At 45.1% G+C, this 18741-nt stretch overlaps 1 protein-coding gene across 7 annotated transcripts in view; it reads left to right on the plus strand.

Moving 5' to 3' along the window:
• Positions 1-535: 535 nt before the first annotated feature.
• LOC137435730 (uncharacterized) overlaps positions 536-18741 on the plus strand; it is a 97945-nt gene continuing 79739 nt past the window's right edge. For 4 of the 7 annotated variants that reach the window (XR_013624574.1, XM_078784575.1, XM_078784576.1 and 1 more), the window contains exons 1-2: positions 536-588; positions 991-1140. Coding sequence is in view for 1 of the 7 variants with exons in the window: in XM_068129673.2 (XP_067985774.2) it covers positions 15973-16015 (43 nt within the window). In the remaining 6 variants the exon portion in view is untranslated. Of the gene's footprint in view, positions 589-990; positions 1141-13182; positions 13246-15855; positions 16016-18741 lie in introns of those variants that run through there. The other 3 variants (XM_078784573.1, XM_078784577.1, XM_068129673.2) reach the window with 3 other exon arrangements.

Below are 18741 nucleotides of genomic sequence, written 5' to 3' on the forward strand. Positions count from 1 at the left end.
TGATTCTTGTCTTTTTGCAATTGTTGTTTTCATGTATTGTTATGCATTATGTTTTCCACTCTGTCAAAGCGCCTTTGGGCTTCTGGAAAAGCGCTATACAAAATAAATGAATTATTATTATTATTATCATTATTGAGCAATAATTAAACAATAAGCCCCACCAGCATAACAACAGACATTACTCAATCCACTCTTGTTCATTCCCATGGGGACACGGGACAGACACGACTCTTTCCCATCTTATTCTTTCCCATCTTATTCTTTCCCATGGGAACACGGGACAAACACGACTCTGTCTAATCTTATTCAATCACTTTGGAACACCATCAATACTTAAGAGCAATATGGCGTCTTTACTTTGGGTATTTCGAGTGTTTCAAACCGTTACTGTTTCATGTTGACGTATTGTTGTGGAGGAAGGGAAATCGGTGATTGGGAGGACAAAGTTTACGTCGACCCGCACAAATCATACGTCATTCCGCACTATGCGACGTCATTCCGCACAAGAAACACGTTGTCCCGCACAAATCACATCGCAGTTATGCGCATGCGCCAGCTGTTCGTGATCTGGTGATCGAGAGACGAGAGGTGTGTTTGGGTCCTTTCAAAGAAGTGGGGATTTAGAGGAAACACCGAAACTGATCGTTTTTGTTTTGCATATTGTTTGTTTGCTTTGTACGTGGACTGTTGCTGGTTATGTTTGGATTATATCGATGTGCGCGTTTTCCACATTGCTTCAGTTTACCGACGTGCGAGTTCAGTTTTCTGTACGAACATCCGCCTTTAATGTAAGATTATTTTAAAATGTTCTCGATTTTATCTTTCCGTTTCGTTCACGGACAAACGTGGTTTTGTTTCACCTTTCGGGAAACTTCTGTCAGGGTAGTGTACTGGCCTTTGGCCTATCTAGTCTAGGTTTGTTGTCAGGGTAGTGTACAGTCCTTTGGCCTATCTAGTCTCGGTTTGTTTTCCGCCCCCATGCATCTACAGGTTGTCATCCTTGTGCTGAAGTAGGTAGACCCATCGATGAGTATTCCGCCCGTCAAAGAGGACGTTGAGATGAGTGTCTCGTCCACTTGCATCAGACATCAATCACTTGGTGGACATTAAACGTCTCATGGTATCTTTCGCCAAGAGGAGGTAAAACTTTTACTTTTAGTTTTCCAACCTTGGTGGCGAAATCGGTCGAGCGAGAGCATCTGTTCTCAGTTTGCGAGGTCGGCGTTTCACATCCTTGTAACTGTCGCATGTAATCCGCTTAGTCATCTATTTATTACGTACGCACTAGTTGTGGGGATTGGTTTGAGCGGAGGTTGGGAGGGTTGTCAGATTTTTCAAGTTGCCAGTTTGTATTCGTCAGTTCAGGTATGGGAGCATGCGCCGGAGCAGATGAGGTGTAATTGTGTACGTAATAAATAGATGAGGCAGTGTGTGTGTGCGTTGGTGTGTTTGTGCGTGCATGTGTGAAAGAAGCTTGTAACCGTGCATTGATCACATGCAACACAAACACAATAGAAGACAGGGTATTTCAGTGATCCCTGAACACAACATACCAATGACTAAAATACGAATTTGTGAGCTGCTTCCTTACTTAACGCTCATTTTATATACCTATTACTACTTGGTCAGTTGGACCAAATTTTCATTGGTCTTCGCCGCCTTGTAACACATCGGCCTCCCGTATTGCTGGAGCATTAAATTACCTTTCACCAAGTCCAGATACACTTGTGCCAGGGTGTGGATAATACGTTCATTATTATTATTGCCGAATGATACTATTATTATTAGCTCGCCTGCAACGAAGTTCCGGGAAGCTTATGCGATGGCGTGTCCGTCCGTCCGTCCGTCCGTTAGTCTGTCAACACTTGCAACTTTTTCTCTGAAACCGCTGATGGGATTGTGACCAAACTTGGCACAAATTATATTTGTTTTGTTGACTAAAGTTTGTTCACGGCATGAAAAAAATTGGTGTCTAAGGGGGTCTACTGGTGGTCAAATTGGATCCACGTTTGACCCCCCCCCTCTCTCTCCCGTCCAAATAGGAATTTGCTATTTCCTCTGAAACTACTACACACACTGTTTCGATGAAACTTGACCACAACCTTCATCACCCTTGATGTACCAATGTCAAGAAAATCAATTTATTCCCTAAAATAGAACACAAGCGGATGTTCATTGGTTCTCTGTTTAAGTTTAATATAAAGATGTCAGTATGACACAGAGGTTAAAATATGGTGTCTCTCTCTCTCTCTCTCTCTCTCTCTCTCTCTCTCTCTCTCTCTCTCTCTCTCTCTCTCTCTCTCTCTCTCTCTCTCTCTCTCTCTCTCTCTCTCTCTTTCACTCACTCACTCACTCACTCACTCACTCGTAAATATGTCTGTATGATACAGAGGTTAGAATAAATAATGTGAAAGACCATCTTTGTCATCATATCAGTAATATAATAACCAACTATCGTCACCACCACACAGTTGTATGTAAAGGTTGGTTTTGAGATAAGAGCCTAACAGCGAATGAGCATGAGCAAGTGAGAACAAGCAATGGCAGGTGGTTAGAAAGGTGGTTAGTCTGAGAACCAACATTTACATACTACTCACCCATCACTTTGGGGAGGGGGGTGAGAAGGGTAAGAGAGAGGGAGATGGAGGGGGGGAGGGAGATGGAGGGGGGGAGGGAGATGGAGGGAGGGAGAGAGGGAGAGATAGATATAGAGATATAGAGAGAGAGAGAGAAAAGGAAAGAAAGAAAGAGAGAGAAACACACACACTCTCTGACTTTCTTCCTTTTAGGCTGGTTAAATTTTTTTCCCTGTTTATCATCACTTTTTTTTCAAAAAAGTGGGTAGGGAGGGAAGGGTTGTTTTTTTTTTGTTTGTTTGTTTTTTTTCTTTTTCTCTCTCTTCAGAGTGAAATTTTAATGGATTATTCAACGCACAATATGTTTTTTTCTTAAATATTGTTACAGACACGACTTTGATGTTAAGGTGGGCCGAGCGGAATGGCCGTCGTGTCCGCACAAATTACCCGATCGTACTCGAACGTCGACGAAGCCGCGCTACGCTGGCTCAATAGGAAAGAGAAGACACCCGGCTGGGTTATAATGACACAATACGACACCAGGGTTTCGATTCTCAAGTATATTCGTACGGAAAAAGGTTAGATTACAGGGGCTAGAGGTATATTACAGGAAGACAGGCACTTAGACACACTCTTATATTATCCCCGGACAGACGACAGACACACGGGACAAAATGCTGACTCACACGGGGGTTGATGAAAAGGAAAGGCAGGTCGCGATGGCTCAAGGTGCACTCTTGGCTCAAGGCAGAATCGACTCGGTCCGGTCCAGAGATGCGGGGAGGTATCGTCGCACTGGGGGTGGCGGTGGCTTCTCTCTCCAGTCTCCAAGCTGAGGCGCATCTGACGTCACGTCCGGCAAGCGGCTGCGTATATCCGGCGGGGAGTGACACGCCCTCGGCTCGTTAGCTCCGCCTCGTGGAATCGGCACGTTGCTTCTCATTGGGTGCGTGCGGGGGGGGGTTACTGGCTCCGCCCCTGACGAGGAGCTGACAGCCAGCCCCTTCGGGGTAACCCCGTGGAGCGCATGGTCTGGAGCTAATCGAGCCGGTGTGAGGACGCATCCTCCCCCGCTCCGCCGCCATCTCCTCTGTTGTTGTTGTAATTGTTGTTGTAGTTGTTGTTATTGTTGTTGTAGTTGTTGTTATTGTTGTTGTTTGGGGAAGAAGATGGGAGGAGGTATGGGAAAGGTCCTAAACTCACTACTGATGCCATATAATCACATTCTGGTGCAACGAAGAGTCATAATTAATGGAGACGAGGCCTTAACTGACATAGAATAAGAATAACTAGGAAGATGTCCGAAAGTTGTCTACGTGTGGTGCGGTGGACCTGGGCACGACATTTAATGGGGGAATAAGGGGAAGGTCGGCTCTACTGATTGTTATTTACATGCAATGGGACTAGGGAATGGGGGATTGGGGAAAGTTGGGGAGTATTGGAGAAAATAGGGGAATATTTACAAGCGGATATGGAGGCCAAATTCCATATTCGCAACATTGCACCCTTCTCTACCCTCGGGGCGTCCCGACCCGATAAATTTTTACCTACTTTAGTGTGGCACGCAATGTAGTTCCCTCTACTATTAACTCTACCCTGAGTGCGACAGTTTTACAGATATTCACAAATGAGTAAATATGTCCCCCTGCGACGTTGCACCCTTCTCCTCACAGAAACACACCCACAGGATAACCGAATCCGGAAAGAATCCTCAAACTAAACATACAGCCGGTAGGGAGCATTATTTACAAGATTACGCTGATATCTACACTACGATCCAGGACCTGTTTTTGGAGGAACACATGCAGATGTTATGCATAGAGAGAGCGCGCTTGCCAACATCGATACACCAACCCACGAGTGCTCTGTGGCCGACGGCCTTTAATAACGTGCAGAGCACCCTTCCCGAGCATCAAAAGCACCACCCCACCACCAATCGGTGCAGTCACCATTGTTCATTGGAATAAAAATAAATTCGACAACCCCTAACCCTGCAGGTGTCTCTTGCTCTTCTTGTGGTGCACTTGGTGTTAGTTAACAGTGGTTCACCTTTATGGCATAGGTGCCACGTTGACCCATAGGTCCATCCCCGGGTGGTGCTTGGCCGCAAACGAACTGCGGTCCATTGTGGGTGGCCACAAACATTGCGGTCCATATGGTGTATCGATCCCGGCAGCAAACAGCGAAAGTGCAGGCCCACAACTGCGCAGCCAGCACCTCTCTCTCTCCTCTCTCTCTACCCCAAAGCCAGATCCTCGGAGGTGGGAGACAAAAGAAGAAACAAGTGAGTAAGGTGGTAAGGGCGCAAAAGTGCACGCAATGTAAGGTGATGCACACTGGGGGCACATGGGAACCAGGTGAGACAGGTACGTTCCTATCGTACGCCCCCCCCCCCCCCCACCAGGTAACCTACATGGCCCCTCCCTTACCCCTTACTGTATCCACAAAACACAACACTACCCATAAACATCTACTTTACAAATCAACAAACATCCCTACTGTCTTCCCCGTTCCTCCCATATACCAAATTCGTCTTCTCTCCCTCCTAACCAATCAAATTTGCCATTTTCAACTCTCATCAAAATTTGCCATCTCCAACTCAACATCAAAATTTGCCATCACCAATTCATCATCAGTCCCTCCTAGGGAGGGAGAGATGGAATCACCCCAATGTCTCATCCACGTCGTGATGCGTCTCACAAATCCAACAGCAATTCTCATTTCTGCAACACAAACAAAGAAAACACAGGTGTGGAGTCATCATCATCACCACAGGTAAGTGGCTGCGTATGGTGCGACAGGTTCATCAATCCTAACTATTTCCTAAGTGACTTTAACAACTTTACACTACCCGGGGTCTTTCTCCGGCCAAACCATTGGCCCTCTTACACTATGGGTTCTAAAAACCAATTCCCATTGGCCAAACTGTGGTGCTCTTCAATTTGGGGTCTCACTCCCCCGATTCATCTCCCGGTGCCCTCGCACAATTTCTGGGCTGCGGCGTGTACCTCTCCCAGTGGGTCTACCCACCTGCACACCTCCACCACTGCAGTTGCCTCCGAGCTTACCTGCTCCTTACCCTAACCTAACTACCTGGGGAAGGCCCTCTGGCTCTCTCCCCACTCCGTGCCCTCTCTGGCACTGGGCTGCCCGATCCACACCCGGGATCCTCAGGCACCCACTCACAACTACCGGCTCCCAGAGCCCACCTGCGGCCTCACCTGGCCGACATCCTCACAGTGGTGGAGTGCCCAACCAACTACACACACTAACAGGCTACACGCCCAGCCATTTCCACAACACTAATGCACCCATTCACAACACCATTCTGCAACCGCACCACAAATGCCAATATCCAACCACAATTTACCTGCACCCTCTACCTAACACTTACACTACCCGCCCCGGGTACTCGTGAAAGGGGTCCACTCTTCCCCCATCCACACCTTCGCACCATGCACACCACTCCGTACCACTCACTCCAACTCTCTCCACACACCTGTACCTGCACACCTGCGCTCTCACACCTGGTGCCACCTGCACCCTTCTCTCCCCAAGCGCATTCGCGCTGATCCACAACACCCACTACTCACACACTGCTCCACACACCTGTCCAGTTGCACACCTGTGCAATCACACCTGTTCAATTCTCACACACACGGCATCATCTCAGCTAACTACTCCCTTCTGAAACTTGCGCTTCCCAGTCGTCCCTTTAACTATTGCGCTCCCTCGTCATTATAATCCACACTAATCTACCTGCGTCCCCACTACAGGTATCAGTCACTAACTAATCTTAACGTTACCTAATGTCAATCTTCGAGATCCCTACACACAATATCCTAACCCACCCGGGCTAGTTTTCACTGCCATACACCCCATAAGCTATTGCTCCTTTGCCCCCACATGGGAAGGGTGGCAGGGATGCCATCCCACCACATCGGGGGTCTCTCACTACCAATTTTGCACATCAAATTTCAACAAATCAAAAAGTTGCCAATCACTACCCATCATCTGCCAATCACTACTGCCAATCCCTTGCCAATCATCAAATTTTGTTTTTCTCTAATTTTGGGTCCAAAACACTAACCTCATCACCCAGTCTACTCACTACTGCCTCTCGGTGCGCCAATTCCTGTCCAAAGCCCGGCTTCGTAAAGCCAAGCAATGGATGCTGGTTGTTTTGTGCCAGCGGCTGAATGCGTCCGGCACTCGGTGCAGGGACGGGGGCTTACCCGGGCCGAGATCCCACGCATCACCTCGGCGTGGAGCCATCCAATGTCCCGATCTCGACCTGCCGGCACGTCTCAACAAAACGTGGTCGCCATGACGACCCTTCCTATCCAGCCGCCCGCTCCGCCTCGTGGAGCACGGACGCGGCCGTTCAAAGCGAGGCCCGGCACGCACCGAGGGCCCGATTCGGCTATAAGTCGTTCTAAACTCTACCCCGTCTAACGTCGATGCTTCACCTGCATGCTTACACCCCGAAGCCCGCTCCTTTCTCACACATCCAGCTGTGCCCATGCTCCTCGTACCCTTCCTTACACACCCAGGTACACCCATTCCACTCACAGCCTTGGTCACACACCTGACCACCGAACACTTTGGCACACACTCGTTGGTAGCACACCTCACCAATACACCTCTTCGCGCCCCCTCCTCTGTGACAATCACAGGTGTGCCCTCATTCGCACACCCATCCACGTGCCTCACCACCAACTCCAGCGTGCATTCCCACTCACGCTCTACCATTCCAGGTGTGCATCCTTCCATCCCAGGTGTACATCCTCGCTCACCTGTCACAACTAACTCACTCTCCTTGTCACTCTCAATACTCTCACCTCCACTCTTAACCACGCACTCACCCTTACTCTTGACAGCACACTCTTTCCCCATGCACCTGTCCGTCACACACCTTTCTCGCACACACTCTCCCGTCACACCCTCTGTAACACTCACCACACCACGCTTCCATGTGCCCCCTCGCACATGCGCTACGACCGACTCACTCTTGCCAGCACCCTCACTCCTTGGCACGCACTTTTTCCTCACACACCCCAGAGTCGGACTTTCTCGCACACCTCCTCTTTCGCACACCAGACCTGTCGCACACTTCACCAACGGCCTCTCACGAACACCCGGGTCCATCTCGACCCCCAAGCTCCTTAAATCCCCTGGCGCATCATACACACGACCATATTGGTCACCACTTACACCGGGTCCTCTTCCTCTTCGCTTCTCCTCCATCACCTGCGAATCCCTCATCCGGTTAATGAGCACATCATCACGATCCAAACACAGACTTTGGACCAATTCCTTTATCTCCTCTTTTATCTCTTTCTTATCCCCTCTCCGTCGCTTCTTAATTTCGCTCATCCCTTCCTCCACTTCTTCTAATTTGTGCTTCACCTCTTTTATTCCCCGGTACGTCTCCTCAAGCTCATCCTCTAAGGCTACCTTGACCGTTTCCATGTGCGTCCTCACCTGCCGGTCCTTCGTCTCCATTACCTCTATCACCTCGTCCAACCTCGTTGTCAGTCCCTCACGTACCATCTGACATTCCCTCTTTGTCGCTATCAAGTCGTTTTTTATGTCGTTTTGTGTCGCTTTTAAACCTCCTAATACCGCAGTGTTCCTTTGAACCTGCTCCACTAACTCCGTTTGTCCCACCGTCAGCTGCTCCACCTCCTGCGTCAGGTCCTCTATGCCCCCTTGTAACTTTACAGTCCCCTTTCTCACCTCCTTTTCCATGTGCTCCTTACAGTGCCTCACCTCCTCGCGCACTCCTCCGACCTCCTCACTCACTCCTCTTCTGATCTCCTCTCCCATCACTTGCATCTCCTGCCCAGATGCCACCCTCATCTGCTCCATTTCCTCCCTGTGAGCATCCAGTTTGGTCTCTACCCCCATTCTGACCCCCTCTATCTGCTGCTCCATTTGTTTAACTTCCCTTTCCGCTTGGTCCCTCATGTCCCTCAATTTGCCTTCCATACTGTTTTCTAACCCCTCTAACCCCTTTTGCATCCCTTCCATTTGATTCTCTTGAGCGGCCATTCTGTTTTCTACCCCCATTAACCCATTTCTCACCTCTTTTATCCCGTTGTCTAACCCCTCAAAATTATTGTCTAACTTCCCAAATTTCTTGTCTAACTCCTCAAAATTATTGTCTAACTTCCCAAATTTCTTGTCTAACTCCTCAAAATTATTGTCTAACTTCCCAAATTTCTTGTCTAACCCCTCACCAGTACCCCTCGCTTCGTCCCTCATTACCCCCATTTGGCCCTCTAATCGCTCACCCTGAGCATCCATCCGGTTCCCCATTACCCCCATTTGGCCCTCTAATCGCTCACCCTGAGCCCTCATTCCCACAATTTGGTCTCCCATTCGTTCCATAAGGGCCCTCATTTGCAACATAAAAAGGTTCGGATCCACCAGGGGCGCTGCCACGGTCGCGGGCGCGGTGACCAGCGAGGCGCCATTTTGCGCGTCTGCTACCCTCGCTGCTTCGCTCTCCTCACGTCCCTCAATTTGGTCCTGGATCGACCCTACCTCACTCTCCTTTACCGGACCCCAGCCGTCTTGATCCGCCATAGCGCGACTTGCAAAATTCGAGTTTCGTAAAACAAAACAAATTTCGGCCGCTCCAAATTTTGACCAAATTTTTTTTTTTTCCTCTATTCGTTTTTTTTTTTTTTCAAAATTTGGTCGGGCCTCGAATCTCACTCCCGACACCAATTGTTACAGACACGACTTTGATGTTAAGGTGGGCCGAGCGGAATGGCCGTCGTGTCCGCACAAATTACCCGATCGTACTCGAACGTCGACGAAGCCGCGCTACGCTGGCTCAATAGGAAAGAGAAGACACCCGGCTGGGTTATAATGACACAATACGACACCAGGGTTTCGATTCTCAAGTATATTCGTACGGAAAAAGGTTAGATTACAGGGGCTAGAGGTATATTACAGGAAGACAGGCACTTAGACACACTCTTATATTATCCCCGGACAGACGACAGACACACGGGACAAAATGCTGACTCACACGGGGGTTGATGAAAAGGAAAGGCAGGTCGCGATGGCTCAAGGTGCACTCTTGGCTCAAGGCAGAATCGACTCGGTCCGGTCCAGAGATGCGGGGAGGTATCGTCGCACTGGGGGTGACGGTGGCTTCTCTCTCCAGTCTCCAAGCTGAGGCGCATCTGACGTCACGTCCGGCAAGCGGCTGCGTATATCCGGCGGGGAGTGACACGCCCTCGGCTCGTTAGCTCCGCCTCGTGGAATCGGCACGTTGCTTCTCATTGGGTGCGTGCGGGGGGGGGGTTACTGGCTCCGCCCCTGACGAGGAGCTGACAGCCAGCCCCTTCGGGGTAACCCCGTGGAGCGCATGGTCTGGAGCTAATCGAGCCGGTGTGAGGACGCATCCTCCCCCGCTCCGCCGCCATCTCCTCTGTTGTTGTTGTAATTGTTGTTGTAGTTGTAGTTGTTGTTATTGTTGTTGTAGTTGTTGTTATTGTTGTTGTTTGGGGAAGAAGATGGGAGGAGGTATGGGAAAGGTCCTAAACTCACTACTGATGCCATATAATCACATTCTGGTGCAACGAAGAGTCATAATTAATGGAGACGAGGCCTTAACTGACATAGAATAAGAATAACTAGGAAGATGTCCGAAAGTTGTCTACGTGTGGTGCGGTGGACCTGGGCACGACATTTAATGGGGGAATAAGGGGAAGGTCGGCTCTACTGATTGTTATTTACATGCAATGGGACTAGGGAATGGGGGATTGGGGAAAGTTGGGGAGTATTGGAGAAAATAGGGGAATATTTACAAGCGGATATGGAGGCCAAATTCCATATTCGCAACAATATACTTGATCGGACATATATGATGAATCGTGTTAAGATTTCTAAACTAGTAAACCTTCGTATGTACGCACTGATACGAATCAAATAAAGAAAATAGAGAAACCTATGTCACATTGAGTTCTGTTTACTTTTAATATTTGCTCATACATATAACAATGGTGGACCAAAACTTCGGCTTTTAAGAATAATGTCCGGTTGCCATACATGTATCTATCAGCAGCTATTGCCATCACATTCATACATATTTGACTAGAATTCCTCGCCACGAAATATCGCTTCATGGTACCGGTACATGCATATTGAGCAGTTTGCTTGACATGGAAGAGGACATTAACCACGTCAAAAGGATGTCTGGTTCGCATTTATACATCTATCTATCAGCAGCTACTGCTATTATCGCACTCATAGATGTATCTATATATCAGCAGCTACTGCTATTATAGCACTCATAGATGTATCTATATATCAGCAGCTACTGCTATTATAGCACTCATAGATGTATCTATCTATCTATCAGCAGCTCCTGCTATTATAGCACTCATAGATGTTTGACGAGTTCCACACCAAGAAATATCACTTCACAGCACATGCATATTGAGCAGTTTGGTAGACCTGGAAGAGGACATAAACCACATCAAAAGAATGTCTGGTTCGCATTTATACATCTATCTATCAGCAGCTACTGCTATTATCGCACTCATAGATGTATCTATATATCAGCAGCTACTGCTATTATAGCACTCAAAGATGTATCTATATATCAGCAGCTACTGCTATTATAGCACTCATAGATGTATCTATCTATCAGCAGCTACTGCTATTATCGCACTCATAGATGTATCTATACATCAGCAGCTATTGCTATTATAGCACTCATAGATGTATCTATCTATCAGCAGCTCCTGCTATTATAGCACTCATAGATGTTTGACGAGTTCCACACCAAGAAATATCACTTCACAGTACATGCATATTGAGCAGTTTGGTAGACATGGAAGAGGACATAAACCACATCAAAAGAATGTCTGGTTCGCATTTATACATCTATCTATCAGCAGCTACTGCTATTATCGCACTCATAGATGTATCTATATATCAGCAGCTACTGCTATTATAGCACTCAAAGATGTATCTATATATCAGCAGCTACTGCTATTATAGCACTCATAGATGTATCTATCTATCAGCAGCTACTGCTATTATCGCACTCATAGATGTATCTATATATCAGCAGCTACTGCTATTATAGCACTCATAGATGTATCTATCTATCAGCAGCTCCTGCTATTATAGCACTCATAGATGTTTGACGAGTTCCACACCAAGAAATATCACTTCACAGTACATGCATATTGAGCAGTTTGGTAGACATGGAAGAGGACATAAACCACATCAAAAGAATGTCTGGTTCGCATTTATACATCCATCTATCAGCAGCTACTGCTATTATCGCACTCATAGATGTATCTATATATCAGCAGCTACTGCTGTTATAGCACTCATAGATGTATCTATATATCAGCAGCTACTGCTATTATAGCACTCATAGATGTATCTATCAGCAGCTACTGCTATTATAGCACTCATAGATGTTTGACGAGTCCCACACCAATAAATATCACTTCACAGTACATGCATATTGAGCAGTTTGGTCGACATGGAAGAGGACATAAACCACATCAAAAGAATGTCTGGTTCGCATTTATACATCCATCTATCAGCAGCTACTGCTATTACCGCACTCATAGATGTATCTATCTATCAGCAGCTACTGCTATTATCGCACTCATAGATGTATCTCTATATCAGCAGCGACTGCTATTATAGCACTCATAGATGTATCTATATATCAGCAGCTACTGCTATTATAGCACTCATAGATGTATCTAAATATCAGAAGCTACTGCTATTATAGCACTCATAGATGTATCTATCTATCAGCAGCTCCTGCTATTATAGCACTCGTAGATGTATCTATATATCAGCAGCTACTGCTATTATAGCACTCATAGATGTATCTAAATATCAGAAGCTACTGCTATTATAGCACTCATAGATGTATCTATCTATCAGCAGCTACTGCTATTATAGCACTCGTAGATGTATCTATCTATCAGCAGCTACTGCTATTACAGCACTCGTAGATGTATCTATCTATCAGCAGCTACTGCTATTATAGCACTCATAGATGTTTGACTGAGTTCCACACCAAGAAATATCACTTCACAGTACATGCCAATTGAGCAGTTTGGTAGACATGGAAGAGGACATAAACCACATCAAAAGAATGTCTGGTTCGCATTTATACATCTATCTATCAGCAGCTACTGCTATTATAGCACTCATAGATGTATCTATCTATCAGCAGCTACTGCTATTATCGCACTCATAGATGTATCTCTATATCAGCAGCGACTGCTATTTTAGCACTCGTAGGTGTATCTATATATCAGCAGCTACTGCTATTATAGCACTCGTAGATGTATCTATCAGCAGCTACTGACTAGAGTTCCACATTCACGTTTATACACCTATCAATCAGCAGCTACTGCTATTATAGCACTCATCGATGTTGAGTAGAGTTCAACACCAAGAGAATGTTGGTTGCCGTTTATTCATGTATCTATCATCACCTACGACTACATGTAGTGTTGCGCTCGTTTAATTTTTGACTAGAAATCCACAGCAATAATTATCACGTAAGGCTCTCCCGTTTGCTGATGATATTTGGCTTCTCCTTCAGAATACCAACTACTTCTTGAACTTCCGAGTGGGCCTCTTCTCGGCAGTACGACTTTTACTGCAGGTACTGCATATAGGATATGACTCATCTGTGGTACCTCAGCTCCTCAACACAGGGAACGGATTTTACTGACTTCGCGAGCAAAAAAAAAAGAAAAGATTTTTTTAGGGGCGGACGACTTTTATGGGGCGGGCGGCGATGATAAACAGGAATTTTTTTTCAACCAGCCTTATTACGAGGGTGAAAAAGGACAGGTTATGTATAGTTATAGAAAGAACCACAATATTTAAACCATTGTTTCAGAGAAAAATGACTGATAAATCGGTATCATCAAGCTTGCAAATGGCATCATTAAAAATCCATTTTTCTTTAAATAATGTTAAACTTGTGTTTATTTTTTTTTGAAACTGCATTCCAGTTTTAATCTTGCTCTCACAAGAGCCTTAAAGGTGAGCAACACATTATGTGAAGAAACAGCAATGTTTTTCATTTTTGCCTTCCTGGACTTGTAGATCGCAAACACATTTGAAACGTGGTTTTGTCATACAAAGGTCATTTACCCATTTTGACCAATCAAAAAATTGTTTAAAACCACTTAAGGGAAGGAGGTCTGAAAACACAGTTAATAAAAACATTGCAGTTAAAATGAGTCAAGTTTCCTTGAATATTCTTGGAGGGGGGTAAAGAGAGGTTGTAAACATGCACATTATGCACATGCACATCAAGGTATATATTATGTGGAATGGTTTCAGAAAGGGCAGAGATTAGAGTTGTCAGCAGAGAACCGGTTAAATAAAACATTACAAGACAAAATCCAGTGTATAAGTTTCCATTGGATATCTCCAATATATTTTGGAGTAGCTAAAAGATTAAAAACCTTGCCAGTTGGGGGAGCTGGGGGATATTGGGGGTAGAAATTCTCGCCAATCGAAGCCTTGGGTGCTCCGAGAATGTTGTAGCATGTAAGATGTTGACGCAAGCATTATACAATATTTTATTGGGGAAGGAAAGGTGGGACCTGGGACAATGCAGTATTGTCAGGATTTTCCAGACCAGGAGACATTTATTGGTGGACTGTATACAAGGAGTTTTGGGAAGTGAGCTGTTGTTCCCTCAGATGGAGTTTCTAGTTCCTGGCGAGTGCTGCAGTAAGTTGATAGTACTCCTTGCAGGAATCACGAGATGATTCGGACAGATCTTATCTCAGTTCTTTATGCTATGGCAGCCGCACTCGGCCAGTGGTTTTCAGACACTGTCCTGAGATATTTTACCCGCAGCAGCCCAGCATCATCAAAGCGTGAATGAGTCCTCTGTCATTTAAACTGTTTTTGAGAAAGCAGTTTTAAAATAAGGGCTCATTGAAAAACATTTCCACTTTGTACGACGCCATTTCCTGGGAAAAGAAGAATGTTTGCCAGGCGTTCATCAACCCATCGTAGAAGGTGGGCATCAGAGAAAGGTCAATGTGATGCAAGTTCATCAAAAAGAGTTCCCGGCAGTATCCGAGTTAGTTGCTTGCAAGTTGTAGCATGCAGTTAGCCAAAGGTTTCCACAGTAGGGGTTCACTCCCATACAAAGGTTGATGGCCAACTTGAAGCCAGAAGACTATAAGCCGGCTACGGATGTCGATGAGGCCTTGGCCACCTTCAACAAGCGGCAGGTCGGTCACGGTGGGTTGCAGCTAGTGTTTTCCGCTCAAGAAGAAATCAATGATGCTCTTTTGGAGTGTGGCTACAAGGTTTCCAGGTGTTTGCAGACATATCATTTTATGCCAAAACATGGAGGCAATGACATTATTGAGGACTAGGGTTTATCCACGGTAAGACAGTTGAAAAAGAAGTCCTTTCCAATGAGTTGGTGTTCTCATTATCTTGTCCAGTTCTGCAATTCAAAGGTGCTATCTCCTTGGAAGATTCCAAGGTATTTGATTATATTTCGTTGCCAATTCATCCCTCTTGGTAGTGCAATTGGCGGGAAAGCTCCAGATCCTACCCAAAGGGCTTCACCCTTTTTCCAATTTACCCGGCCTGAACAGGCCTGGCAATATGATTTTAATGCCTGAGTCATTGCAGTGGGGTCAGCATTATTGTTTACAAGAACACAAATATCATCTGCATAATCAGAGATTTTGAGTGGTGTGGTGAAGATGGATCCAGTAAAACAAGAAATGTGCTTAGGTAGTTGGAGCAGGAGGGGTTCTATGGCGAGGGAGTATAAGGGTCCAGACAGCGGGCAACCTTGTTGTACTCCATGCTGTATAGCTATGGGGCTGCACAATACTTGGTTTGTTGAACACTGGATATATTAAAATACAAAAATTTAACATATGAGGTAAAATTAGGGCCAAAACCGAAACTCTCTAAAACTCCATTAAGGTATGTGTGGACAATACAATCGAAAGCTTTTTCTTGATCAATAAAAACCAGAACAATATTCTTGTTGAAATTTTTACAAAACCGAATAGTATCACGGATAAATAAAATACATTATCAAAGATAGCACGTCTTGGGATACAAAAGGATTGATGTTCGCGTACGAGCATGTTCATAAAGTGTTTCAATCAATTGGATAAGGTTTTTGCTAAAATTTTATAATCTGTACATAAAACAGAAATAGGCCGCCAGTTTTTTTTTGATCAGTTGGGTCTCCTTTCTTAGGGATCAAGGAGGTAACTGCTCTATGACAGACCCAAGGCAGTTGTCCATCCAATAAACATTCATTCAGTACCTGCAGTAGGTGGGATCCAATGGTGTCCCAGAAGCACCAGAAAATTTTGCTTGTCAGCCCATCATGTCCAGGGGCTTTGTCAGGCTCCAAGGTATTCAAGGCATTGGTGAGTTCACTTAGGAGAATGGGAGTTTCCAACTGTTGTTTCTGGTCCTCCATTAATGTTGGATGGTTGGACACTAGTTCAGATACAGTTTCATGGTTAATGTAATGTTGTGTAAAGAGTTGGTTGAAATTATGCCGAGCACAATTCCTGATTGGAGCATCTTCACAAAGGAGTTTCCCATCATGCAGCAAGCGTGTTATCTCTGAGGATGGGGTTTCTTTTTGAAGGCGAAATAAAAATTTGGTTGGGGCATCGAGGTCATGTATGTATTTCATTTTTAAACGCAGAAATGCGTTCTGTGCCCGCTTTATGGATATGGAGTTGAGCAAGTATGTTTTTCCATGAATTTGTTGCTTTGTTTCTTGGTAACGTGTTGTCGGTTCTATGGAGTTGTTCTTGTAATTGCAGGATTTCATTTTCAAGCAAGGTTACGGGTTTATTTATTTATTTATTTCATTTTAAGCACCATATGCAAGATACTGTTAACAGAAAAGTCAAATGTGTGCTTTAGCATTGTCCCATCATTGCTTAAGGCTTGAGAAATCATAATTTCAAGAAAATTCAGGAATTTCTGAAAAATCTGAAATTCAAGAAATCCAGATTTCTTGAAAAACCTCTTTAAAGGTAATATCAAGAAGATTATTGAATTTTCAATAGGCACTCTTGTGCTTTGGCTGAGGGGTGGAAATTGTGAGAAGTATTGTGCTTTGGTCTGAAAACCCAGATGGGCAGATCTGGGATAAAAGGACGACGTTCAAAGGAAGGATTGCCATAAAATTTGTCCAAGCGAGCAAGTATAATATTATTTTGAATGCAACGACACCATGAGTATTGCCTAGTTGAAGGGTGTTGCAACCGCCATATGTTTATATCGTTTAAATTTTGTAATCGTCTCACAAGGGGTGTTGTGGTGGCAGGGTGGGGTTCGGCACTGTTCCTGTCAAGTTTGGGGTGGAGGGTACAGTTGAAATTCCCGCCAATACAAATGTGATTTTTGGGATTTTTTGGGGGCATTCTGGATATCGAGGGTAGTTAAGCATGTTTCAAGGTTGCCAAAGAATTATTGATGAGCTACAGGTGTGCTTGGGGCATAGATATTTAAGATAGTACAGGGTCCGTCAGGGAGGTGTGACGATTTTCAGAAAACTCGTACACAGTTATTTTTAGTCGAATTTCAATTTTTATTTTTTTTAAAGACTACATATATAATGCCATGTAATACACTGTAACAAAGACATTTAAAAAATGTAATTAATGTTTGAAAAATGACATCATCTAAATGGCAGCCGTTCTTGTCCAAGCATTGTTGCAGACGCGCGGAAAAGTTGTCCATAGACCTTTCAACCATGGCAAGTGGAATAGCTCGAATTTCTCTGGTGATGGCATCTGAAAGGTTTTCAAGAGTGCGTGGTTTTTCAATGTAAACCTTAGCTTTCAGGTAACCCCATAAAAAATAGTCACAGGGTGAAAGATCCGGCGATCGAGTGGGCCACTCCACATCCCCACGGATTGAAATGAGGTGCCCTGGAAAATGTTCTCTTAATAAGGCCATTGATTCTCTTGAGGTATGGCAAGTAGCCCCATCTTGCTGAAACCAAACTGTAGGGAGGTCAATACGACGTCGTCTCAATTCAGGCAGTAAGAACTCGCGCAACATCGTAACATAACGTTGTGAGTTGACTGTCACAGTGCGTCCGCCTTCCTTGAAAAAATAAGGCCCAATTATGCCGAATCGGACTATTCCGGCCCACACAGTGACTCACTCGCAGTGCATGGGTCTTTGATGGAGTTCTCGCGGATTTGTTGCTGACCAATATCGGGAATTTTGCTTGTTTACACTTCCCGACAAGTGAAAATGCGCCTCATCACTCATGATGAGAACCGTGTCATCCCTCAGCAGTTCCAGCATTCTTTCTGCGAACGTAAACCGCCGTACGAAATCATTCTGCTGCAGTTCTTGAACCACCATGATTTTGTACGCGTGATAATGAAGGTCCAAGTGCAAAATTCGACGAACTGATCTGTCTGACATCCGTAGAGCGCGAGCGTGCCGTACCGCTGACCGAGAGCTGGCCTCCACAGCTTGTCGAACCCTTTCGATGTTTTCCGGGGTCCGAACTGTTCGATCACCTCCCCGAGCTGCTCCCGGCCTCACAGATCCAGTTGTCCTGAAGTTTTTTACCCACTTCAATATTGTGTTTTGAGACGGAGCGGCGCCACGTCGACCAACATTGAAGTGAGTACGAAATCTGCGCTGTGTAAGCACCACCGAACTACCCGTTTGAATAAACGTCTCAACAACAAAGACGCGATGTTCAATCGTCCACAGCTCCATGGCTACTGAAATGGCACCGAACAACGAGTAACCAACAGCCATCACGCATGCGCTAGACCCCCCACTTGCATTGATATACCCAATTCAAACATGAATTACATTTTTTAAATGTCTTTGTTACAGTGTATTTATTAAATGGCATAATACAGACTTGGCATTTAATATGGAATTTTTTTTTTGTGGGGGTGAACTTACTTTTCAAGATGTCTTAGAACCAAAAGTTCATTGGAATTATGTTGAAATTATTCTAGATTTTGTTAATGTGACCTTTAAAAGAAACAAAAACCACATTTGGCATTTCAAAACAAATAAATTGATCCTTGAAAGTGATGGAAACTGATATCGAACTCAATTCATGGACAGTACTGTGTTAAACTTCTGTACGTTTTCC

This window comes from Myxine glutinosa, chromosome 9 (genome assembly GCF_964187855.1).
Source record: "Myxine glutinosa chromosome 9, kmMyxGlut1.1, whole genome shotgun sequence".
Classification (NCBI taxonomy): domain Eukaryota; kingdom Metazoa; phylum Chordata; class Myxini; order Myxiniformes; family Myxinidae; genus Myxine; species Myxine glutinosa.